Raw genomic sequence first — 27,309 nt, forward strand, 5'->3', positions numbered from 1 at the left:
TTTATACGATAACAAGTAATAATTATGCCTTTCAATAATTAAGGCATATACCAAAAAGAAATTCTTAATCCAACACATGTCATTTGAAAATAATCTTTATTTAATAGAGCAATATTGCTCAAATATATATGAAATAACATATTAAAAAAGGCCTCATTAGAAATACATAACGATAAAAGATTATGCTTGATCACATCATAATATATTAAAATTTTTCAAAGATAGTCCATACATATATTAAGAAATATAAATTTTAGTATTTTTCAAAACACATAATATTATAAGAAACTGCATATTCAACTTTAGTGGATAACTACAAAGGTGTTCTCTAAGGGTATGTTTGATCGCTTGTCCAGGGTTGGTCGAAATGAACAAAAAGAACGGAACAAAACATTGGTTTTGTTCGTTCCGTAACAATTGTTCCAAGTTCAATGTTTGTTTACACCGTACTCAAATGCTATGTTCAAAATGTTCGTTGTTTGATGACGATGTGCTGACAGCTTGGACTGTCATGAATAATGGGTCAAATTACTTCGTTTTATATCATTATTCATCTTCATCACTTATGTCGAATCAAAGAATGCCCATGAGGCCCCCCCACTCATCTCGTAGGGGTGACTTGTAAACTGTCACATGGGTGCGGGTGCGGGGATTCGTCACTTCCAAAAAACTCGGATGCGGGGGTGCGGCAGGGGCATATATATATATATATATATATATGTATATATATATATATATAGAGAGAGAGAGAGAGAGAGAGAGAAGGGGGTCGCGGGTTCCCCCGACGCGGGTTGGGGTTCAGTTTTTTTTGCTGGTGTGTTTGTTTGAAGACTTGTTACCCACGTTCTGCTTGTTGTGTACTTTAGCTCAACGGGACAAAATTGATGAACCGAAAGGATTGGCAATCTGATCGACCCAGCCTGCTGCGTTCTGCTGACTGACATGATTCAATCATGTCTGAAACTCCCTGCTCTTCACGAAAAAAAATATAAGCAAAAGGTTTGACGTGGTTTGTTGGAGAGAGAGTCTTCACGAGGCTTACGACGCCACTGCCTAGGGTTCTTCAAATTTCATTTTATATACAGTTGCATACAGATGACAGCTAAAAGAAATTTATTGGATTTGACATGTGGAAAAGAGAGGTCTACACAAGGCTACGGCTAGAGCACCTCGTCGGGAGAAAAGTGAATACTAATAGCCACCAAGGCTCTACTCTACCACCATCATTATCATTTATTATCATTTATTATGGAGAGAGAAAATCCTTGACGAAAAAGGATTTGGTTGGTTGAAGCATAAAGACTTCAAAAGGCTCTTGAATTTTGGTTTTAATTTTTGAGGAAGATGGATCATCATTTCCAAGTTAACAGTATGTTTTCCAACGCTGTGAATTAATTGTTTGGAGGCAGGAATAGCATGGGATGCCAACAAAGCTCGTCAGATGTTGTGGACACAAATGCCCCTTTATAAAACAAGAGCAGCAACAGCAAGCAGCTGTCCAGAATTTTTTTTTTTAAATTCTGCAGCCCATTTCGTAGGGCAAATTTTTTTTTTTTAAATCTAAACAAAAATTGACCGAAATGATCCTGGGTGTGGTCAACGCACCCAGGATCGGGTTGACCGCACCCGCGTCGAGTCGCGTCGACGCGGGTGCGGCACCCTGCTGTTAAAATATATGTAATCTATATATATTGTCTAATATACCCAATAGGGGTATTTTAGTCATTTCACAAGTACCCGATAGGGGTACTTGATATTTTCCCTTTTTTTGTATTTATTTTGCACATTCTTTTTTCTTTTTTTCTTTTTTTCTTTTTGTTTTTTTACCCACATAAGGGGCCCCACCATTGAGTCGATGGGGCCCCCAACGACTCCATGGGGAGCCCCCTTTGTGGCACTTCTTTTTAGGCCATAAGGCCACCCCTCTCTCCCTTTCCTTTTGTATATATAGGGGTGCCCCCCTCTTGTATTCTTCACTCTTGAGAGCTCTCTCTCTTTTCAATAAGAGACATTTATATTTTTATGTTGTGTTGTCTCTTTGTGGATTTGGGTATTATCCCTTTTGTTTGTCCATTGGTGGATGTTGTAAGTGTTTATCGCACTCTTTGTTTTTTCGCATATCTCATTACATGGTATCAGAGCCTTGTGTATGCTCTTGATTCTTAATATAGCTAGTTGAGTAGTTATATATTGTTTCTTTTTGTATCTCTCTTTGTTTGTCTTCTTGTGAGAGATTAAATGGAAGGGGAACAAAAGATTGATCTCTCCTTCAAGCTTAATGGCTCCAACTACATGATGTGGGCCGCCGCCATGGAGAACAACCTCAAAGGTAAAAAACTTTGGGGATACATTATGGGCACCATTCCGGAACCACAACTCCAACTCACCAAGATGGATGGTGATCAAGAAAAAACTCTTGAAGGAAATGCCCGCATGAAGGCCATTGAAGATCACCAATTTAAAGTGGAAGATTGGGAAAGTAAGCATGCGAAGATTCTTGCTTGGTTCATGAACAATGTGGAGCTCAAAATTTGCGCCAACATTGCTAAATTTCGGATGGCTAATAAAGCATGGTTCTTTATGAAAGGTATGTTTACTCAAAAAGACTTTGCTCGTCAATTCTTCCTCCAAGAAAAAATCTGGACTATCAAGCAAGGAGAAATGAGTGTAAGGGATTACTTTAGCACTCTTGGACCCTTATGGGATGAGCTATTTTTACTAGAACCAAAGTGGGTTTCTAGTGTGGATGTGGAACTAAGAAGCGAACAAATGGAAAAAGAACACTTTTTCCAATTTCTACATGGGCTTAGGCCCGAATATGAACAAGTTAGATTTTCCCTTCTTCATAGATCTAAGCCTCTTCCCTTGGAAGATGCCATAGCCGAAATATGCCAAGAAGAAACTCGTTTTGACATGATTAAAGGAGGAGATGACATTTTGGCCGTATCTAAACCCGGCAACCATGTAAAAGCCTATACTCCTCCACACTTTGGAAGGCAAAATAATTATAATGGCAACTATAGAAGTCATTTGCCATCATTGCCAATAACCGGGTCATACAAGACCTAATTGCCCTAAGTTGAATGAAGCACCTAAAAATAAGGTTGCCTCCGTTGAAGAAGCTACTCAAAAAGAGGAAACTATCAAAGGGAATGAGTCTTTTTCTCTTGCTCAACTATCGGAAGCACTACAAAATCTACTCAAGATACCATCAATCTCGGGTGCCGCCATAGCTTCTTCCTCTCCTCCAGGTATGTCTTTTTGGATCCTTGATTCTAGAGCTTCCTTTCATATGACCCCTCTTGAAAATAAGCTTTCTGATTTGTGTAATAACTCTAAAAATTCCTATGTTTCAACTGTCGATGGTACATCTTTACAAGTAAAAAGTTTTCGAACTTTAAATTTTTCCAAAGATTTCTTTGTGCCAAACATGAGAGTGGTATCTCAACTTAATTTAAATCTCCTCTCTGTTGCTCACAATGTGATCATGGATGTGAAATCTCCTTCTCAACTAAGGATTGCTCTATATAGGATCTCCGGTCCGATAGGCAGATTGGGCAAGGCCATAGGAGGGGAGATCTCTATTACATGAGCAACTTGAAACTTTCAACTAATTCTTTTTGTAACCATGTCCAAGATAAAAATATTGAAATTTGGCATCAAAGACTTGGACATCCAAGTTTCTCAAAAATGTACTCCTTTCTATGTCACACGGACTCGGCTCTAAGGTCACCGCACCCGCGTCGAAACGCACCGACACGGGTGCGGCTCGGACTCGGTCAACCCGACCCTGGGTGTGGTCAACGCACCCAGGGTCATTTTGGTCTATTTTTTGGAATTTTTTTTTTGAATTTTTTTTTTAAATTTTCTGGGCTACAGCTGTAAGGAAAAAAACCCATCACAACTAAAAAACCTGTACACTTTCAAGTTTTAAGTACAGAATGGGCACAACTCAAGTTTTTGTGGTTTTTTCCTGTATGAAGAAAGTGAATTATTACAGTGTATGAAGAAAGTGCCCAAAAGTGAATTATTCCTGTATGAAGTGTACAGAATGCCTTCACAACTCATCACCTGTCCCCTAATGGGCACAACTTTGACCGAGTCTTATATATATATATATATATATATATATAGCCGAGTCCCCGTGTCCAAAATTTTTGAAATTGCACCGCACCCGCACCCGCACCCATGTGGCATAGACTCCTTTCCATTTGGAAAGAAATTTTGTAATGAGAAACATTTTGTTTGCAAGAGTTGTATTTTTGGCAAAATGAAATCCACTCCTTTTCTAAATCGAACTTTTGTGTCCAAAAGACCATTTGAGTTAGTCCATTCAGACGTTTGGGGTCCTTCTCCGGTCATGTCTAAGGGAGGATACTCTTATTATGTTACTTTCATTGATGACTACACTAGGTATGTGTGGATCTACTTTTTCAATTTAAAATCCGAAGTCTTTGACTTCTTCAAGAAATTTCATATGATAGTCAAAAATCAATTTTCAAGTAATATCTCTACTCTTAGATCCGATTTGGGTGGAGAATATCTATCAAACGAATTTCAAAATTATTTAGAAATAAATGAAATTTGTCATCAAAGATCGTGTCCTAGGACTCCTCAACAAAATGGTTTAGCCGAAAGAAAGCATAGACACATCATGGAAACCACTAGGACACTCCTTATTTCCAAGAAAATTCCAAAGAGTTTTTGGGCCGAAGCCGCCTTAACCTCAACTTAATAAATAGAATGATATCTTCATCCTTACAAAATACATCTTCATATGAAAAACTATTTGAAAGAACACTCGATTTCAATAGATTAAGAATTTTCGGGTGTAAATGTTTTGTCCTTACACATAAAAGAGACAAATTATCTCCTAAAGTTATTGAATGCGTTTTCTTAGGATATAGAGAAAATCAAAAGGGTTTTAGATGTTTTGACTTGAAAAATAACAAACTCTATGTATCCAAAGATGTAACCTTTTTGGAAAATGAAAATGGTTTTATGAAAACTAAAGATATTGACGAAAGTGAATATGCTTTCTTATTTGATCTTCTCTCCCAAGAAGATGAGACTCCTCAAGAAGAGGAAATCTCTAATGAGTCGTTAAATGACCTAGAGGATATTCCTCTTAACAGTGTTGAAAATGAAAGTGATAGACCAATCCAAACCTATGTTAGGCGTGGTCAACAAGCTCAAATGAGTGCCTTAGAAAAATACTCTCATGGGTCCAACATAAAAGAAACCTCTTTAAGGAGATCCGGCCGAATCTCCAATCCTCCTAATAGGTTTATTTCCTATGAGTCTCTAACTCCAAGGTATAGAACGTGTCTAATTGCGTTACACTCATTTCATGAACCTTCACATTATAATGAAGCCAAAAACATTCCCCAATGGGCTGGAGCCATGAACTTAGAGCTTAGTGCCCTTGAAAAGGCAAAAACTTGGGAAATAACTTCATTACCCACTGGGAAGAGATCGATTGGATGTAGATGGGTCTTCAAAATTAAAACTAAAAGTGATGGTTCATTAGAACGCTATAAAGCCCGATTAGTAGCAAAAGGATATGCTCAAGAATACGGTATAGACTATGAAGAAACTTTCGCACCCGTAGCTAGGATGACTAGTGTTAGGACTCTTATCGCTGTTGCGTCAGTTAAAAAATGGCCTATCTATCAACTAGATGTTAAGAATGCATTCCTAAATGGTGAACTAAATGAAGAGGTTTACATGGATCCTCCACCAGGAGTATGTATTGGTAAAAATAAAATTCTCAAACTTAAAAAGGCATTATATGGTTTGAAACAAGCCCCAAAGGCTTTGTATGATAGATTTAGTAATGTAATGACAAGTTTGAATTTTCGTTCATGTTATACTGACACTGTTTTGTTTGTGAAAAGTGTAGGGTCTTCAGTGGTTATTCTACTACTTTATGTTGATGATATGATCATCACTGGAAGTGATGAGCAAGAAATTAATGATATTAAGAAAGTTTTAAAAGAAAATTTTGACATGTCTGACCTGGGTTTCTTAAGATACTTTTTTAGGAATTGAAGTGGCGTATTCTCCTCGAGGGTACATTCTCTCTCAGATGAAACTTGCTGCTGACATTTGTTTCAAGTCTGGTATCTCCGATGATAAGAAGACAGAAACCCCTGAAGTCATCAATGCAAAGTTAAGATTGGAAGATGGAACACCTCTCGAGGATCCTACTCCCTACCGTCAACTTGTTGGGTCTCTAACCTACTTATCCATCACTCGGCCAGACATTGCTCATGCCGTCCACTATGTCAGTCAGTTTCAACATGCACCTACAACCGTGCACATGAGTGCAGTCTTAAGGATTGTCAGATACATTAAAAATATCATAACTAAGGCAGTTTTTCTTTCCTCCTCTTCATCACTTGATTTAATTGCTTATACTGATGCTGATTGGGGAGGAAATCCCAAGGACAGAGACTCAACTACGGGTTTTTGTGTTTTCTTAGGTGACTATGATTTCTTGGAGATGCAAGAAGCAGCACAAAGTATCCTTGTCCTCAACGGAAGCGGAATATCGTGCTATGGCCACTACAACCATGGAACTTGTATGGCTAAGAAGTCTCCTCAGTGATATCGGCATTGTCATCTCTACTCCTTCGAAGATGTGTTGTGACAACAAAAGCGCAATTTACATTGCAAGCAATCACACTTTCCATGAGCGTACTAAGCACATCGAGATAGACTGTCATTACGTACGTGATGAATACCTAAGAGGAACCATAGCACTACCTTACGTCACATCCGAGTACCAGTTGACGGACTTCTTCACTAAAGCCCTTGCTGCTCCTCGTTTTTTGTTTCTCCTTAACAAACTTTCGGTTATATCCCCGTAAAGCTTGAGGGAGGGTGTTAAAATATATGTAATCTATATATGTATATTGTCTAATATACCCAATAGGGGTATTTTAGTCATTTCACAAGTACTCGATAGGGGTACTTGATATTTTCCCCTTTTTTGTATTTATTTTGCACATTCTTTTTTCTTTTTTTCTTTTTTTCTTTTTTTCTTTTTTGTTTTTTTACCCACATAAGGGGCCCCACCATTGAGTCGATGGGGCCCCCAACGGTCACATTTGTGACCGTTGGGAGCTCCCAACGACTCCATGGGGAGCCCCCTTTGTGGCACTTCTTTTTAGGCCATAAGGCCACCCCTCTCTCCCTTTCCTTTTGTATATATAGGGGTGCCCCCCTCTTGTATTCTTCACTCTTGAGAGCTCTCTCTCTTTTCAATAAGAGACATTTATATTTTTATGTTGTGTTGTCTCTTTGTGGATTTGGGTGTTATCTCTTTTGTTTGTCCATTGGTGGATGTTGTAAGTGCTTATCGCACTCTTTGTTTTTCCGCATATCTCATTACACCTGCTAGCCGAATCCCTGTGACATAGCTTGTAAACATCGTCAAGCTGAAGGGACGTCACAAGTTTAAAACTCACAAGTGTGCAAATCTCTCAGAGCGAAACCAAAGGTGGGTATACTCCCTGGTGGGTAAGGAGGATCTGAGGTTTTTACACCAATAAACTTACAAGTAGAAGAAGTGTTTTTCCCTGGTTATCCAAAAAGCAAAAAGGTGCATATCTTAAATGTCAATTAAGGTTGAGGAATGCTTGGAAAAAGAAAAGAGATATATAACCTGCATATTCTAAGAAAAACTAAGAAAATTCCCAATCAAGCAATTAAAACATGATTTACACAAGGAGAAGCATGGAGAAAATCCAAAATGTAGTCGAAGAGGTAAACAATTTTCACGTTTTTCGCTCAATCTTGACAGCATATAGAAAAATCAAAGAAGTTTTGCCTAAAATGCATAAAACACTAATCCACAAAGAAAAACCTTCTCAAAATCCCGAAATCCTACATGATCGCTCAAAATTTGAACTAAAAAAATCCCTAATCCTCTCTTCTTCCTAATTTTTTTTTCGATAAGTGTTACCGAAAACAAAACTGTGAGCAGAAATTATGAACCTGAAACAAGAAATCTTCGTTCTCATGTCTTCATTTCATCAATACGGCCGGAGGAGTCCCATAGTCGGTGCGGCCGTGTTCCCGGCCAGAAGATTCCTCCTCGCTGCTAGGGCTCGATGACGGCTCAGAGAGCGACGACGTCAACGTCCACGGCACCACCTGATTCTCCCCGTCCTCCTCCTCCTCTACCTGCTCGTCATCTTCATCACCGTCGTCCTCCTCCTCCTCAACCCTACTTCATTTTGGCGCGCCCGTCGCTAAACATTTTTTTTTTCGTCCCCTCTGTTCATGTTCATTTTGTAACAGGGGGGAGGTGGATCGACAATTATACCACATATTGAATGTGGTGGACGCGCAGAATGTCGTTCGCCGCGTGCCACATCCAATGTTTGTTAAAAAAAGCATCTGAACGTCTTTTTTGTCTTGTGCGACGCACGAGATGAACCATCAAACATGCCCTAAGGAACACACTCACAATACCCACAAAGGGAACCAAAAAGAGGTGTTTTAAAAGAAAACAATCACAAATTCTACAAGAGGATACACAATAAGGCACGATATAAAAATAAATATTTTTTATCAAATGAAATGAGTGTAAAAACATATACAAAATATAGTTTTTCACTACACATATCCATAATCTAAAACATATCAAAACACCACAATTTCTAGATACTTCACAAAAATATTTATTTTTAACATAACTCTTTTTTTAAAACTTTCCATGCATATAAAAACTAAGAAGCCAAAGATTCATACCGGAATATGAAATCTTTGAATCCATTTCATTTATTAATACGAATCATTTTCAAGACCGATGCCTTACTTTGATACCATGTCACGAAACAGTGTGGATTCCAATGTGTTCCATGATGATCTCCAAGATTCAAAACATTATACATTTAAACAACAAACTTAAGAATTAAAAGACACATATCAAAATTTAATAACTAATTTTATTCATAATGGACATTAAAAGAAATACAAAATAGAATTACATTCAAGGCTCACTACAATGCACTCAAAGAAAAATAATACACAATCCTAATACTATCCATCACACACACCCTTTATTTATAGAGGAGAAAAGGTGGAAGAAGTAAAGGAGAGGAAGTCCTCTCAATAGCCAACAAGGAGAAGCCTCCCAACTGCTAGAAATTTTAGCCGTTGGGACTAAGTCAACTTGTTTGACTTAGTCCCCAATATATATATATATATATATATATATATACACACACAAAATGATACATTTAATCTTAACATCATCTACGTTCAGTTTTTCTGCTGCTGGTATTTCTGCATAAATAGGTTCATTACCACCCGGTAATTCCTCATGGTTTTGCATGGACTGATCATGGTCAAGACTGCATTCACTATTTGTGCCTTGCAACTACGATAAATTTGACGAAAATTCAAACTCATCTGCACATGAGAGTCACCATCATGCATCTGTTTGCACTTTAATGTTTTACCAATATCAAATTTCTTTTCATAAAAAGTGATGTGTCTCGATGTGATTATGCACCTCTTCTCTGGATTCCAACACCTATAGCCCTTATATCCATCGGCATATCCAACAAATCAATAGATTTGCACTTTTGGAGAAAACTGATTCCTTTGTGAATCATATATGTTGACATAACACACAACCCCAAATTATTAACTCATCATACGATGGATCTACACCATATGGTGTTTTCTCTCCTCGGACCTTCATTGGTAGCCGATTAATGACATGCACAGCAGTGTGAAAGGCTTCTGTCCACAACCCCAATTGTGCACCACACGTGTGCATCATACTAAGTGTGCTCTCTATAATATGCTTGTTTTCTTCTCAGCAACTCCATTTTGCTGCAGAGTATGCAGGCATGATTTTTTTATGATGTATACCGTGTTCATGCATAAAATCCTTGAATGCATAGGAACTATATTCACCTCCACCGTCACTTTGAAATTTGATTATGTTTTGCCCAAATTGACTCTGAATGTAAGATTAAAACTGACGAAACAGACCAAATACCTCATATTTACATTTCATGAAAAATATCTAGATATATCTACTGTAACCATCAATGAAAGTGACATAGTATCTACTAGATGAAAGGGAACTTGTGGGTGCGGCCCCTCATACATCATAATGGACAATTTCAAACAGAAAAAAGCTCTTTTATTTAATTGTTGAAATGAAAGTTGGTGACTCTTACAAATTTGACAACTTGAACACTACGATACTAACTTGTTACAAGAGACATTGGATATGACTCCTTTATTGGACAATGACTTCAAAAACGAAACACTGCAATGGGTGAGACAACAATGCCAAATATCAACATCCTTCGAGCTGGGTTTGGTCTTGAAAATCAACACCTTGAAACTCGAACTTGGACTAGGACTAGGACTAGGACTAGGACTAGGACTAGGACTAGGACTAGGACTAGGACTAGGACTAGGTGAACACGAACTAGAAGTACTACCATGTGCTTCCTTAATGACATAGAGACTCCCACGTCTTACTCCTTCAGTGTGTGTTTTGCTCGTGCGAAGGTCCTTTACATGCACAAGAGTAAAGACAACGTAAGGGGCAGTTTGATCACACAACTGGGATACATAAATAAGGTTTTTCCTAATACCAGGAACAAGAAAGGTATTCGGTAAAGACAAGTGATCATTTTTACACACTTGGAATTTTCTATGTGAGTGATGGGGTGAGGAGTCCCATCTCCAATGATAATTCTACCATGATTCATAAAGACTTTGTGATAAAAAAATCATACCCAGATTTCCAGTAACATGATTGCTGGCCCTTGGATCAATGTACCATTCACCTTGGGAAGTGTGCAAGTCCAACTTTAACCCTTCTAGAGTGGGTGCTAATACCTCGTTGCTTTGCTGCCCCTGTTGCACTTGTTGCACACGACCCTCTTGAGTTTGAACGTAATTAGCATTATAATCATTTTTTTTAGCACCGACGGCAACACCATAAACCAGTAAATCCCAGCAACTATCAATTGTGTGTCCTCTTTTCTTTCATAATTGACATTGCACTACATTCCCCTGTTGATTATTATTTTGACCAACAACTCGATTGGCTTCCTGCTTGGCATTTTGCACATTTTGTGGAAGGGGATCAATGTGTCTTCCTTTGGCCAAATTGTTTTGGTCTTTGCCACAACCTCCTCTTCTGTTGTTGTGCCAATCTCTTCCACGACCAGCATTGAAATTTATGTTCAGCACTTCTTGGGTGACATTTCGCTGTTTGTTTTTCATCTTCTACACATGGTTGGCTTCAAAATGTTAAAGAGTGGTTCACAACCCTTCATAGGAAGGCAGTTTTTCCTGATACTGAAGAGAAACAACCAGCATGGTATACTCTGGGCTGAGACCTGCAAGGATCTGACGAACATGCTCATCATCAGGGACGAGCCTACCAATCAGCGTTAATTCATCTACAACTCTCTCCATCTTGTTCATGTACTCCCTGATTGAAGAATCCCTCATTTTGGTATTTAAAAACTCCTCCCTCAACTACATGGTCCTAGACTCTGAGGCTTGAGAATATGACTGACATAGTTTGTCCCATAGTTCTTTGGTTGATAATCTGACGTCAAAACCAATAAAAATTTCCTGCTGTCTCACCCAACTAAGATATGCTGGGTTCAGCGAGGTGGCTGCCTGAACATTCTCTCCTTTCCGTTTCATCTCTACAAGGAACTCGGGGGACATATGATCAAAATCATTCAGGTGTCCCATCAAATCCAAGCCTTCTATGAAGAGAGTGATTTGACACTTTCAGATCATAAAGTTGGAAGTCATCAATTTCTCTCGAACAAGTTGGGAAAGAAAAGAGGAATTTATGGGAAGAGGAAAAGACATTTGCAGCCATGAAAAACGCTAGTGCAATTAGATCAGAAAAGAGAACCAGAAATATAACTCAACAAAGTAACAAGCGCCTCCTTTTTTTTCAGATGGCCTGTAGCAACCAGACAAAGGAGATCCCAATACAGGAATATCGATATCAATTCATACGCACATCAATCAATCAGCTAACAGTTTGTAGACAAATATAATGTGAAATAGTGTAACATGTTATTTCTTATCCTGGATAGATAAAGGCTGCAAAACGTGAATAAAGCAAAACTAAGAAGACGATATTAGAAAGGAAGGTAAAGAAATAGGCACACAGATTTGGATTGGGTATGAGAATCAAGATCAAGAAAGTATCTTGATGTAAAGGTTCAGATCTGATGTTGGTAACATTCGACGCAAATCAAATCCAAAGACTGGGCGGACAGGAAGATATTTGTTTCAAAATATCAGGTCTGAACCTGATCGAATACGGTTCAGGTCAAATCTGATTAGTAAAATAATGGATCTGAACCAAACTATATCTAATGACCCAACGAGGCAGATACAAGGAAGGAGGAGATAGAACAAGAAGAATAAATAGGGGAGTATGAGAGGGAGAAGAAGAACAATAGAAGAAGAAGAGGAAGGAGGGGAGATCAAAAGCTTGGATCTAATGGAACTTACTTGGATCCATGCTCTGATACCATAAAAGCCCTCGCCTTCACCGAGATCTGCATACATGTGAGAGAGGAAGAGAGGAAGAAGACAAGGTGTGCAGCCAAGAATCCCACAATTTTTCCTTGTGGCTTATGTTTTCATTAATCATATAAACATTGTATTGGGGTATGACAAACGAATGATTTACCCTTAATACATTCAGCATATTACATTACAAATACAGAATGCAGCATCTGACCACTTTACCCTTACATACAAACATGGTATTTCTAGCAGGTTATTCGTGAATGTATTTTGTATGCTTTACTCTGTGTTTTATTTTGGGTCTTCAGGACCTAGGGAACTTACGGGTGCCATGGATCTTCTGAATCACTACAAGTTGTTGCCTCACCACAATTTCTTTTGCAAGAGAAACCTCCCTTCAGCAATTTCGGACACACATTACCTTTACAATGTGGTGGGTGACACAGAAATCAGAAAGGGAGAAGGAATGGAACTGGATCAGCTCTTTCGTAATACATCATATATGCAAAATTTGGATTCACGTATTCGACCATTTGACTTGGACACCCTTAGACAAGCCTTCCAACTAAGAGAGACTGAACCAATCGAGCTGCCTGCTGTGAGTCTCATCATTTATATGGGTTTCATTGGCATTTTGGGGTTTCATAGTTTTGAGCTTTGTCACTCATCTTTCCTCTTCTTTTTCTCCTTATTGACAGGCTGAAAAAGGAATTCCTACTATTGGTGGGAAATCGAATTCTGATTCAAAAGACAAGGAAAGAAAACATAAAAAACACAAGGACAGGGACAAAGAGAAAGACAGGGAGCACAAAAAACACAAACATCGTGACAAGGACCGGAGTAAAGACAAAGATAAAGACAAGAGTAGGAAAGATGGAAGTGGAAACCATGAAGGTGGTGATGATCACTCTAAGAAACATCATGAGAAGGTTAGCAGGCTGGTCATTCTCTAATTTTATTTTGTCTTGTTATGTCTAAATGCTAGTCCTGCTTCTGCTTCAGAAAAGAAGGCACGAGGAGAATGGAGATGCTGCTGATGCTCACAGGCACAAAAAAAAGAAGGTAACATTCAGTTAGGCCACACACACACACACAGAGTTCATCCTCAATGCACCATCCATCTAAATATCATTTCTATTAGTCAAATGGTTTTACTTTGGACTTGTTCAAACTGAGTGACATACACCGTAGACATTGGTGGTCTCACAGTGTTCACAGTTCCAGTACTTGGAGCATGTAACTTGGTTTTACTGAACTTTGCAATTTGGTGATTCATAGAACTGCTTTTGTGCTAACCCAGATATTTAATGTCATGTTTCGTTCTGCAACCCTGCAATTTTGGTTGAACTTAGCAAATAGTTCAATACTATTTCTAGCACCCGGAAGTCTGGCAATGTACATGAGGGTGTTGTACCAAAGGGTTGAGTTGTCTCTGGGAAGATCTTTTGTGAGACTTCATGTTTATTTGGCTAGTTTGTTCTTACATGTCAAACCTGACCAGTAGATCTTACATAATGCCAATGATATTTTTCCCTTGCATAAACAAAGCAATTTCCATGACATTTTTTGACTTTGAACTTGCAGCACAGGGACTCCAAGGGTGATGATGCAGGACTAACAAAGGAGAAGAGCTGATCGTTTTCAGTTAGAAGGCTCTCATCATGCATATTGGCAAGACTGGAGGTTGGGAGAAGGGATTGTCTTGGAAGAAAAAACTCAAGGTAATTCCTTTGTATATATTCTTTGCTCCATGTAGTCTTCATGTACTCTTCTAATGAACTGATAACCTTTATTTTCAGGAAATAATAAATCATTCTTTCTGCTTGTCTTTGGTCCAAAGGCAACAAATGTATGTGTGTGTTACTAGTTGGTGATGGTTGGGATTACCTTGGCTTAATGAATACTAACCAATCTCTGGTTTCTCGATGTTCGTTCATTCTGGAGATACAGTACTCCAAGTTGCTCAATGTCGTGTTTGTAGAAACTACATCCACTTCAGTCCAGCTTGCGTAGGCTCACCTGAGATCTAGAATTGGGCTGGTCATGTGTAGCCCGAGCTGCTCATATCCATGGTTCCATCTTTTGATTATAATAAGCAACACAAACAAGTGAAATGGCCATGGTATCTTTGGAAATAGGCTCATTGCAATGATGTATCAAGTGTTCCTTGGTTATTCCCTTTCTATGTGAAATTTTAAGATTTGAGTCGCCCCATCGGTGCATATTACCTTAAATTATCTGTGACTTGTTGGATTCCAATGAGTTGGTCATTAACCTCAAAAAAATTATATATTTTTTATTAGTTAATGATTTTGGTTCAGGAAAGCATATATTTTCTTTCCCATAAATCTCTTTTGCCTCAAGTGCAACTTTTTCAAAGGGTAGCTGTCGAACTTTGAAGGCTATTTTTTGTTCTATTTTCTTTTTAAGAGTCTAGCACTGAAGATCATTAATCGAAGTTGACAAGTAATGAGAATAATAGCATATTTTGGTTTTCTTGGGATATTCCCAATACTTGCTTGTTCATTGCTATCATGATTTGGTTTGTCATTTTGTAGCTGTTTATGGAAGCAATTTTGATGAGAACTGTAATGTGAACCGTGTTCTCTGTTACAAGTGGGTCGGTCTTCTTTTTGTGGTTAAAAAGATCGAGTGGATTTGTGTATGTAAGAAATTCTTCTTTATCAGTTGGTCTTCTGGCAGAAACTTCCTGTTAAGGAATTTGTGTTCTTTGGGTTCTATTGGACAAGTACAACCATAAATTCAATCCTTTTACTTGTTTTGGTTAACCAGTCGGTGGTCTCACAATTTCAACCGATTAAGCGTGGTGTTTGAATATTAGGAATGGTGTTTCCAGTGCGTCCAGTTCTACCATTGCAGGCAATAAAAAAATATAAACATCTGAAAAAATTAAAGGGGAGCATTATTTGTTGGAAATATGTTCTCTCTCAATGTTGTGATTGCAGTTTTGTTTTTACAAAGGGGTTAAAATCACGAACCTTGGATAGAGCTGAAATCATTAGAATCCTTCTGGATTTTAACCTGATGTGATTCATTCTTTCTAGATCCAACATTGAAGTGTGAACTTTTTAACCTTCTCTATGGGTGGATTGGACATTCAGACTATCTCAGGGATACTGCAATTTACTCTCCTATCATGTTACCTTACATACTATTCTTAATGGGGAAAGTATGTGGCTCCTATCTTTAAAAACGGCATACAGGAAAATTTGGATTTGTCCTGGATAAGGCTCATGTTAGAGGTTCTCAATATGGACTTGATTTAGGCCCAAACGATTCCCCATGCAGTTCATTTTGTTTTATCTTAGTACTATAAGCATCTAGCATTCTGCTCATAGAATGTAGGAATGCAAAGGGTTGGACTAAGGCCTGTAACCAGATGCGCCCTTATTGAATCTGGTTCAAATGACTAGTATCCTATTTCGATATGCATTTTCATGAATTCAGATTCTGATGTAAACACTAAAGCTGAATCTGATTCTGATCATTAATCAAATGCAACTTACTTTAATAAATCCCATGAAATGGATTTGGGTTTGGTTGGATATATATGATCCAAACTACCGTTGGCTTGTACAAAGGGAGATCGGTGCTTTTCATGAGTTTGCTGATGGTTTGGTCAAGGACTGAAGGGACTGTTCTTCAAGGGACTCTTAGGTGCCCCAGTCAGGTTTCAGGTCTCAAACATTAGTCTCAACTAAATCTGTTTGGGAGCCTTGCATTGGGATGTAAACAACGCTTCCATGTGTTGCTAAAATATGGTGGGACCTCCAGGTCTCTTGGTGCGCCAGGCTCAAGACCTGGATCAGCACAGACCCAAACGCACCTTATAGGGCCAGGTTGTTGTCATCTGCATTTTGTTTGGACCCGACCTTCATTGGGTACCCTAATCTGGTTGTGGATCTATAACAAGATCCACTGGATATCTGACTTGAGAATGAAAAAAAAAGAGGCATCTGCCCACAAAGGTCGGTGCAGCTCTTTGGGTTTCCACCTCGATCTGCTTGCACCAGTTGAATGAGTCCTCCAGACTTAATGTCACAAACCCATGACCAATCTTGATGGATCCTCATCAGACTCCAGCCGAGTGAGATTGGTGCTGTGTCCAAAACTAGATCCATACCTTTTATTTTTTTAGAGAAAAAAACTAGATCCATATTAAAAAATAGTGCCCTGTTGTACCCAACCCTGATGAAATATAAAACCATCCACATTGCAGGTTTAGGTGTTCGGGTTGGGAGCAGCCAACATGAATCCAAGTCCACTAGTTACTATATCCTTCCCAACCCGACCCCAGCGTTATCAAATCCACCTATAGTCCATCTGAATCAGAATCCCAGTATTTGTGGATCAAACTTGGATACCGATTCGATCCATTCTGCCTTACGTGGCCCACCTCTGAATGCTAAGGACACACCCGTACACGAGAGAGAGAGAGAGAGAGTGTGTGTGAGTGTGTGTGTTAATTATAGCAAGGTAGATGGTAATAAAGATTTTGCAATAATACACTAGAAAGTCTTGGTAACTTTATATCTGACGTTGACACCTTTAATGAAACACTAGGCACATTCAAGGGAATGAATTATCAGCAAGGACGAATAGGAAAGCTCATAAAAAGTCTGAAATTGAACAAAAGTGAACCATCATCAATAAAAAAAACCTAAGCAAGCTGCATGGGTTCACTGGGGTCCAGCTAATTCAACCCCACACAATGTTCAACTGGGCACAAGTCGATTGACTTAGAGCTCAGGTTGAATGAACTAGTTGGCCGTCCTTGCCAAACTTTAGGGGAGTCACTGTCATGCCTACAAACTAGGTCTGGTAAATGAACAGAGCAGCTCATGGCTTGTCTGAAAGTCGTTCCTAATCGCCAAGTTGGCTTGAAGAGCAGAGCCACGGCAGCTTGTATAGCATGATTAAGCTGAACACAATCAAAGGGTGTTTGGCTTGGCTCGACTTGCCTAGGCTCATTCAGATGAGCTTCTGTAGGATTTATGTATCATACATGTTAAAAAGTATATGGTAGCTCAATTGCTTGGATGAGTATGTTTGGAACCAACAGGTCTGGGGTTTCATTTGCACTATGGACCTATAAAAAGCAATCTCTTATGAACAATCAGGCTCAAGCACATATGAGCTCGAGTTCGGCTCAGCTTGCGTAAGCCAGACAAGCCAAGCTGGACCAATGGTTTCCTGTAAACGAGCCCAGACAGAACCACTGTTTGGCTCATTAAGCTCTTTTACCAGCCTCGCTCGTAGCAAACATGAGTTTGAACATACCACCATTGCCATTCCCCAACAGAATTGCTCTGCTGAGTTGATGGTGATGGACTCTTGTGAGTCCGAATGCCTTTTTTATTAAAGTAGGGCAACTAGTTTGATGGTCTAAATCGAAAAAAACATAGTTTGATAGTGACTTTTGCAGGGCAACCGTACTTGCTAGAAGCCTTTATTATTTTTTTTTATCTATGAAAGCCCTGCCCTACAAGAAATGCACTTATTCAAAAGGCATTACTGTGCCACTGTTTAACACTACTGAGAGACTACGGAAGATGGAAAAAGTGCTGATACATTTAATATAGAAAACCATAATTCCCATTCTCGCTTAAATCCGAGTCCCTTATGAACAGTCAATAGATATCTATAGTGCACTAGCCTTAAGCAGTGAAATTCACTCCTTTGGTAAGACCCCCTCTTTGGGATTTGAACCAAACCATGACACCTTGAAATGAACCAGCAGATGCTGGGAGTGACACTTGGTTAACAAAAGTGTTTGTGGGATTGCATCTTCCAAGGTCTTGCATGGTTATGCATACCTCGATTAAGAATGACCATGGAGGCTTTTTTCTAAGGGATACCATTTGGTAACGGCACCATTAAGTACAAATGCATTTGAATCTCTGTGGTGAGGGTTGTTTTGATCCAATCTGACCTCATGGATGGACTCAGCATGTTTAAAATAGCAGAAACCAGATTTTGGATCATGTCTTTTTATGATGACTCGAGAAAGTACCATACATTGTAGGCCGTTGATTTTTTAAATCTTATAAAAACCTTGAACTATCTAAAAGCCGGTTCCCACCAACCTAAACATGTAAATCACACCTGTAGTGTTAGTTTTACCAAATAAAAAAGAAAAAGAAAACGAAAACTCATTTGTAGGTAATGATGACATGTTCACATGACCAAATGTAATCCCTTTCTATAATTAATCAGGGGGACATACAGGCCTTTAGCATCAAACTAGGTACTGCGCAGAGCTTCCCCTCTTATGGAGGCAACATTTTCCCATTTTATTGCATGCATGTTAAATTGATAATAATCAAATACTGAATAAGATGAAAGGCCTCAAAATGGACTATTTTTTTTTATCAATTACTATTCATAAGAATACCATTACACATCCAAGATCAATAAAATCAATAGACAGTGAATGAAATCAAATACTTTTCTACACATGTACAGACATTATCCATAGACTATGTACAAACAACAGAAGAAAATGGAACTGAAAACATATATTCATGCCTATGTAAACCATTTTCATATATTTATCATATAACCTATACAGTGGCACTCAGCAATTTACAAAGACATCTTCCCTTGTATGGGAACCAACATATGCAATAGTAGGTCGACTGAAGCAAAATTGGGATTTGGAGCAAGCTGTTGCACCATCTCCCTTCCAATATGCTGAAAAAACTGCAGCTGCAGTTCCAACTAGCAAGGCAACCAAAACCTGTCTGCCAAAGAAGCCAGAAACCTCTTGTCTTATAACTACTGCACAACCTTGAACACAAACGGCGAGTATCCGATAATAGAATAGCAGTGTTGAATAATGTGAAGCTAGGAACTCTTAGAATCAGAGCTAGATTGTGTCTTCCTAGAGGCCAGTTCATCCGACCCCTCGCCACACCTTGGATTTTGAGCACGTGGCTTCATGTTCTGCACTTCCTCACGAGTGTGGATCGAGATTTTTTGAACCATTGCACAAAATTCCCTGCTTTTATGGCATTGTTTAACAACAGAGACATAGATAGCAAAGACGAAAACAGCAAAAACGCTATAACAGTTTCACTCGAATGGTGCCTTCAACTGCTAATGATGAAACATCTCCACTTAGCATAAAAATAATGTAAAGCTTTAGGAAAATGATACTGCAGACAAAGACACCAATAATTCAGAAGCTCAAAGGACTCAAGTATGGCATGGGATACCCTATGGTAAGGAATTAGAAGATGTGTCCCACATGGGAGCATACATCAGATGTTATACCAGACCATGAATGAACTGGGTCAAGCAACCAAAAGCCCTGGGTCTTTGCTTGCTGTCTGATAACTAGGGGATTAGCCAATATAAATTTATTGATAGACGAACCTAAATCAACGTCTCTGTAAACTTGAAATTGAATAATTTTATCAATTTCTAGTTCTCTAACACAGAGTAGAAAGAAATAAAGGAAACACCACCTTATCCTGAGATGACAAAATTGTTTGTGACCCTCTCTGAAAAAGTCTAGAGAGAATGAAAGAAAAAGAGAGTAAAAACTTACGGCCATGGGTCATCTCCAACCAGCATCATGTCCCCTTCATTATCGGTATACACAACCTGCCACCCTTTGCTAGGATCAACCAAATCCCCATTAAAGTTGAACATGTGATCAAGTTTCAGGAGAAGCTCCTTATAACTATCAAACTTCGTGAGATCCACAGATCTTCCAAGAGCACTATCCTGCTTGTGAACCTATCAAAAGAAACAATAGACATATGAACAAATAAGACACCAAGAGAGTCATCATTGATGATACAAAGGATAGCATGAATTATCTGGCCCACTCAAGGGGAACACACTCATTTATGGAATTCAGATGAAAGGAAAGGTTATCAATGGCTCCTATGCCAAATCGAGTCAAGAATTTTACCTTGGTGCAGCTCCTAACCAAACTGCTGGGATTTTTCCAACTGTCCACTGACTTTGTCACTTTTGACCGTTCTGAAAACTGGTCAAGGTTTGAAGCAGGCAAGTGCACTGCTGATGGAGGCACTGTTCTAGTTCTCAGAGTTTCAGCAGTGGCATCAAAGCAAGGGGAAGCCAGCTCTGACCGTGCCACCTTACCAAATAAATCTCGAGAGTCTAGCAATGTTTGGCCAAAAAGCTTTACTGTACTGGACCCAACTGATCGCGCTGCTGAATCATCTATAGAGGTGTTTCCCTTCCACTTCTCAAAGCCTTTACTATTCAATTTAACAAGGGGCACAGAACCACATTCATAATGTGAAGACAATAAAAGTTGCCCAAAGTTTCCTCCATCACTTGGATCTCTGGCTGGGTTCACATCTCTGTTTATAAATCTTATCTCGCCTGATCGCATAGGCCTCTTCAAACTTGAATCTCCTGGACATCGGGAGAATGATCCCAAACATAGGCTTGATGTGGAATTTGAACCAGAAAGCTCTGGAATATTTGCAGAAACTGGATGATAACATTCACCAGGTAAGGTGCCCAAGTTATTAGGATTGTGCCCCAAAGGAACCCGGTTGTCTAGGTCAACCTCATGGCTCTCATTAATATTAATTTCTTGGCTTTCTGCTCCCAAAGACCATGGAAACAGCTTCTGTGTTGTATCATGTGCATTGTGGACATTGCAACACCGGCCTAAGGTCACCATTTCTTGACCTTGCAAGGCTGTTTGATATCCTTCAGCTGGGGACATTCCTAAAACATGGCAAACACATGAAAAAAATCAAGCCCCACTCTTCCAGAAACATGATATGCATTTTGTCTGAGTAACTTGTAATACATGAAAAAGCACCAGCAACAAAGACGACTAAAAATAACATACCAGCAATGATAATGACATTAATTAATATTACAATATGGTTGGTAACACGTCATCCGAATTCTTTGAACGAAAAAAGCTCAGCAGGTTTGCAGAAATAATGATATGATGCATTTCAAAAAGGTGAAACCACACAAAACCGAGTTTCTTCATTTTTTCTTATGGGAAAATTTACATAATATTGTTTGAAGGACATGCAAGGAACACCAATCCTATTAAAAAGGATGACTACTAACATAAGGTTTTAGACTAGACATACATGAAAAGCTAACTCCAGAAATTGACTATTCAACAATAAGCATCTGTCACTAGACCGGCTTATCAAAGAGTGGCAACAAACTAACCATCATTACCAAGAGCAGAAAGATCATCAGCTGAATAAGTTACATTCAAACGAGGCTTCTTGGGTTGTGGAATTGGCAGAGGGTTAAATGTATTGGAGGCAAAAGAAGGCTCAATGTTCCAAGGAGAAACTGTGTCTGGGCAAGCTATGGCAGATGTTTCATCCCATTGTACCTGTACCAAAGAAGAAAATTTCCATGAGATCATGACTGGCCATATATGCTCTGAGAGAGAGAGAGAGAACCTTAAGACATCGCCATTTTGACCTTGGCCACCGAATCGGATCCGTATCTCCAATGCCAATTATGGTGCCAGTAAATCTGGTTCATGGAACAAGCATTAATGGATAGAAAAAAATCAAATTTTTAAGTTTGAATAAAATGTGTTTTGCACCTCCGCCCTTGAGCATCTTCACCTTCAAACCTCATTCTGAACCTCATTCCAATGGAGTAGGTGTTTCTCATGGATTCTACATATTGGCTGTATGGTATTATAAATTCAGCAGGGCTCATCCTGTCAAGATATACCACATTCCATGTGACAAAGAAAGATAAAAAAGTCTTTAATATGCCTACAAGTTTTGAAAGTAGTACATTCACATATGTGTTTGACCTCTCAGTATCAAAGAGGGAGATATCTCTTTCCACAAAACTACAAAAGACATCATCCAGTTCCAATATACAGAGATGTGCATCATGTTTTCAAAGAAGGAACATGATCCTCTGTGAGATCTCAGTCTTTTTGTCTTAATCTTAACTTTGTCTTTGTTTTTGCATTGAAAAAGGCATGAACTCTAAGGCAATGGGGACTAGGTGAAGTTACATAGGACTATGAATATCTTATCAAAACAATGATATGTCATAAACTAGGACTAAGAGGAACCTCATAAAGAAAAGGCTTATGTGTGTGTGTAACAAGACACAAATTCTTAGAAATGGACATTGGGTGAACTTACATACTAAAACTAGGAATATGTTATGAAAACAACACCCAGCCGTCACATTAGATAAAATACATTATGCCCCCAAGTGAAACCAAATATAAAGTATCTCTGTGTGCATGCTCAGTTTTTGAAATGAGAAAAAAGAAAAAAAAGACACCATGATTGGTTGCATGTTATCTGTACAACAGAATGCTGGTTTCACAAGAATGATTAAAGTTTTCAGAACTTAAATAAGAAGACATGTTACCAGCAATCTAAAGCCGATTAAAGTTTTCTGAACCTAGATAAGCAGCAGTGTATTTACCTAAATATGATGCCATCTATCTGAAACCACTTACCTAGGCTTGTAAAAGACACTGAAAATGGCTCCAGCAGCAATTGCATGGGACGCAGTTGCAAGTACACCAAGGTGCATGCTGTGACTTGATATGACAGAAGAAGAGGTGGCTTGTTGCCGTAATGCACGTCTGACCCCAACACGGAAGTTCCCGTTTTCGCCTCTGCAAAAGATAAACAGTCCTTAGCACTGAAATACAAAGAAGCTAATTCCATTCATGAATCTAGATTGATAAACTGACCTAATGAAAATAAATGCATCCCCAGCAACCAGCCTTTTAGCACTCACAAATGCACTCCAACCACTGGTAAGCAGGTGGCGCCTTGGCTGGCCTGGAAATTGAGAATAACATCATTGACAATAACCATATTTTCAGATCTCCACAACTTTGTGTTACTTAAACTGGAATACCAAGCTAGAGAGAAGCTGGTAAACCCATATCATGGGATATCATTAGAGTATGGGAGGCCATGACACGCATCAAACGATCACAAATATAAATAATTGCCTGACTTCATAAAATTCTATCAATAGGAAATCAAATCCTCAGAGGCACAACTAGGTCTCTATAGCCACCAATTCACAAAGTTGAAGGACCAATGTCTCTGAATTAAACACCACAGTGCCTTGAAGTAGGGCACCTCTTGAGCCTGCTGGATGACCAGTCCAGGACACATAGATCATCAACTTATTGTGCAAGCGATATAACACGCCACTAAAGTTTATTTTAGATTCAAGCCAAAGTTGACCTAGTCTGAGTTAGACTGAGCAAACACCAAAGGGAACAATTCAGTACATGCTAAAGCAGACAAACACAAGATGAATATGCATGCAAGAACATCAACATGGAAGTGATAAGGTAGCTAAGATGATAGTTAATATGCGAACAAATGCAAAAAAAAAAAAAAGTTTGCCACGGTGACCATAGACTATCCATGTTACAGACGGGAAATTCGAGCACCAGATCTACCACAAACACAAATTTCTTTTAAACTTTTACATGAACGTGCCCAAAATTACACATATTGTACAAGCAAGCTGATTTGGAAATAAAAACTGCTGAACCAGATTTAGGTTCATGTTTTACCCCTGAATATGTGACGAAAGTGCCACTCAATGCCATGAAGATCCTTTGTTACAAGCTCCTGGGTTGGAGGTTGCTGAGACATGTCCTGTAAGGGCAGCGTTTTAGGATGTTAGAATTGTCATTTATATAATGTCAACAAGCTATAACTCATGATGAACTGAGTTAAACCCAGAACAACAGTTGCAATACCTCAAGTAATCCCACCATAACAACCCCTCCAAACCCCACCACCTGACCCCCACTAAGAAAAAAAGAAAAATCTGAAGACTTATCAAACACTGTGGAAAATCATGGGTTGCAAAAATGCCTTTGGTTTCAAAAAACTAGGTAGGTACTTAACATGAAATGCATATCTAGTGTTCACCTTACTCATATCGACAATCGAACAAGGCCTCAACGTAATCGATTATCTCAATGGGCATGATGACATGAGGATGAATGAGAGAATTGAACAAAGTAGTTCAAGTAACCTCGATAAAAACACCTACCAGTGGAGGAAGACATTCATCAGCATGCCGTCTCAAGACAGAGAACCCACCATGTGTGCTCGTGTCTGAGGCAGTCAACGTCTTGCAGAAACTGTATATGAGGGGCCTAGCAGGTAGTGGCTTTGCAGTCTCTTCTTTCGCAAATCCATCTTTCTGTTATATGAAACAACCACCAAATACAATCAGTTAGAAATTCAAATACATAAAAACACAATATTATATACAAATGCTCACCTCTGGCTCCGGCATCAATGTTAAATGTGAGTACACCTCATCAGTGTCTGCTTCAGCCTGCAAAAGAACATTTCCAATCAACAAACATAATTTGTAATGCTGAAGCTTCACCACCCAAACTCAACACCAAGAAATCGAAAAGGAAGAGAAAGAACAAGCAAATAGAATTTCTCCATAAATTAAAAACTTTGGAGCAAAACCAACTACAGGCTGTGACTAATTAGGTGCACATGCACACTGTGTGTGCTCAAAAGCATTTGTACAGATACATCCACGTAAACTAGCTTCAAGACCACAATGTACAAGCATGATATGTTCAAGAATTTGTGCTATGTCCGAATTCTTCTATGTACGCATGCAGACTAGCATGCAAAAGGTCTAGCCATTGTTTGAAAAATAACCACAGAGAGAGAGAGAGAGACCAATAGCCTGATATCCATCACTCTGCAGAGGATCCGGGAAGGTAAATCATATTTTGGTAACTGCGTCTCTGTTCCCTGATTTGTAGAAGCCTCTAGCTGTAACAATCAAGAAACGGGGGAAAAGAAACAAAAGTGTAAAAATGGGCTACAAATGTGATCAAACAAGTAGGGCAACAAGCATACCCATAAAAGTAAGAAAAACCATGGCAATAGCAAGATCAAGAATCAGATTTTGTCAAAATCCTCTGCCGTTTGTCTACCTAAAAGAAAAGTTAACATAACCAAATATCTAACAGGGAACAGAGTACCTGTTCCATGTGTCCTTGAGGGAAATAATAGACCAGGTCCCCAACCTTTGGCATGGAAACAAGGGGACCAGCACAGGCATGCCAAAGCTCACTGTAAAGAACATCATCTGCATCTAAAAAATCATATGCATTACTACTTTGAATCACTTAAATGAAAAAAGAAAAACGATGAGAGCGAATTTTAAAAATAAATGACAAGAATGCATGTTCTCTGTATTAAGTTCACACGCCCTCGGTGGCATAAGGAATATATATTAATAATTTTAAACAAAATAGTTATGAGAAAATAAGTAAGAAAACCAAATCAGATGGAAAATTTGCAGAACACACATTTTTTCATAATCCTTCAGAAATCAAAATCTGAGCTACCAACAGGATAGCCTCAGCAGCATTCAACAACAAAAGCAGCAACAATGCCACCCATGAAAAGGTTTACAAATATGACCAGCATAAGAAGAAAACTTGATAAAGTCCAGCAATTCAACCATGAGAGAGTTATAAGGACACCCAAAAAAGTAGTGATCCTGGTGGCATTCCTTTTCCAATAACCAGATAAAAACCCAGAAAATGCATGCAAGAACACCCTCCAACAAACAAAGCCAAAAGCAGGGGGGGAAATGCTCTTCCTGTGAACACCCAACAGAGCCCAAATAAGAAACAGTAAATGCCAATAAGAAAAACCAGGAGAACAGAAGAAAACAGGATACTTAGATTACTGGGAAAAAATAATCAACAAAATTTCCACACCCCACCAAACTACAAACAATCAAGAAACAACCCAAACTAAACAAACAACACCATCTGAACGTCAGCAATCAAAACCCATGAATGAACCACACATAAACACAAACTTCAGAAGGGAAGAACGTTTACCATTCATCCCTCCAAAAAAGTTAACCCCCTCAGAAGCCAAGCTATCCCCACAACCAGTGCCCTTCTGTCTCTCCCCACCATTCCATGCCATCATCTACTCTCTCTATATATATATACTGAATACCAACAACAGCTACCACGAAAGGAATTCAAGGAAGAGGAAGAAGATGAGACTCCCGGAATCAGTACCGTTCCACCAACACCAACAACGTCCCGCAGGATTTTACATGAGAAGCAACGTTCTCTCCTTCCTCAATGTGGCATAACGCCTCTTCAATTGTCACCCTCCACCTCAATTGAAACACTTCCGATTTTTAGAGAGAGAGAATGCGTTGTTATATGTCTCTCTCAGACTTTCTCTCTCTAAACCCTGCTGCACGCAGCACTACCGTACCGTATCGTCCAATCAAACTCACGGAAACCACTTAACCCCGAGTCAGATCTGAAGGCACCCCACTGATTAACCATGGTTAGAGTTTTCCCCCGAGTCAGCATCTGTCTCGGGAAACTGGATTTCATGGGCGCACCGATTCTCCTGATAGACTCGGGGTAATGACCCTGCTTTATATTAATCACACAGCTACTTTACCAGATTACCCTCTCTCTTTTACTAGTTTTGCTAATATATCCTCAGGTACAAAAAAGAAGACTCCGTGGGAAAGGCATCTCCTACCTTATGTGTGAAAAAATGAATAAGTAAATCAACTCACACGGGTACAAGGGGTGGTGTGTATGAATTTGGATTTTCACAGTTTTCACAGTAAATGCATTGTCAACGTGAAAAGAAACTCATGAGAAATGTAGACTCCATAGAAAAAGGGAGTTGGCGTGTTTGTTTCACCTGTATACAAAAATGAAAGGATTCA

At 39.0% G+C, this 27,309-nt stretch overlaps 3 protein-coding genes across 5 annotated transcripts in view; 1 reads left to right on the forward strand and 2 right to left on the reverse strand.

Moving 5' to 3' along the window:
* LOC149839249 (putative mediator of RNA polymerase II transcription subunit 19b) overlaps positions 1-15,123 on the forward strand; it is a 28,935-nt gene extending 13,812 nt beyond the window's left edge. Inside the window, exons 3-7 of one of the 3 annotated variants that reach the window (XR_016431473.1) lie at positions 12,858-13,147; positions 13,248-13,478; positions 13,552-13,611; positions 14,134-14,270; positions 15,108-15,123. Coding sequence is in view for 1 of the 3 variants with exons in the window: in XM_090004055.1 (XP_089860181.1) it covers positions 12,858-13,147; positions 13,248-13,478; positions 13,552-13,611; positions 14,134-14,184 (632 nt within the window). In the remaining 2 variants the exon portion in view is untranslated. Of the gene's footprint in view, positions 1-12,857; positions 13,148-13,247; positions 13,479-13,551; positions 13,612-14,133; positions 14,320-14,348; positions 14,762-15,107 lie in introns of those variants that run through there. The other 2 variants (XR_016431474.1, XM_090004055.1) reach the window with 2 other exon arrangements.
* Positions 15,124-19,097: 3,974 nt separating this feature from the next.
* LOC149839250 (auxin response factor 24-like) lies at positions 19,098-21,283 on the reverse strand. Its single transcript, XM_090003955.1, has 3 exons — positions 20,492-21,283; positions 20,123-20,313; positions 19,098-19,570 (listed from the first exon to the last, which is right to left on the reverse strand). Exons 1-3 carry the CDS (start codon positions 21,281-21,283, stop codon positions 19,417-19,419), a joined length of 1,137 nt encoding a protein of 378 aa, XP_089860081.1. The 3' UTR covers positions 19,098-19,416.
* A 465-nt stretch (positions 21,284-21,748) lies between these two features.
* Positions 21,749-26,534, reverse strand: LOC149839251 (auxin response factor 2-like). Its single transcript, XM_090003956.1, has 11 exons — positions 26,444-26,534; positions 25,571-25,683; positions 25,263-25,358; positions 24,841-24,897; positions 24,607-24,759; positions 24,119-24,203; positions 23,273-23,363; positions 23,033-23,194; positions 22,145-22,264; positions 21,996-22,071; positions 21,749-21,925 (listed from the first exon to the last, which is right to left on the reverse strand). The coding sequence occupies exons 1-11, from the start codon at positions 26,532-26,534 to the stop codon at positions 21,749-21,751; spliced, it is 1,221 nt and encodes a 406-aa protein (XP_089860082.1).
* Between the last annotated feature and the right edge of the window lie 775 nt (positions 26,535-27,309).

The sequence above is a fragment of the Nuphar pumila genome, chromosome 4, assembly GCF_984573655.1.
Source record: "Nuphar pumila chromosome 4, dmNupPumi1.hap1.1, whole genome shotgun sequence".
Classification (NCBI taxonomy): domain Eukaryota; kingdom Viridiplantae; phylum Streptophyta; class Magnoliopsida; order Nymphaeales; family Nymphaeaceae; genus Nuphar; species Nuphar pumila.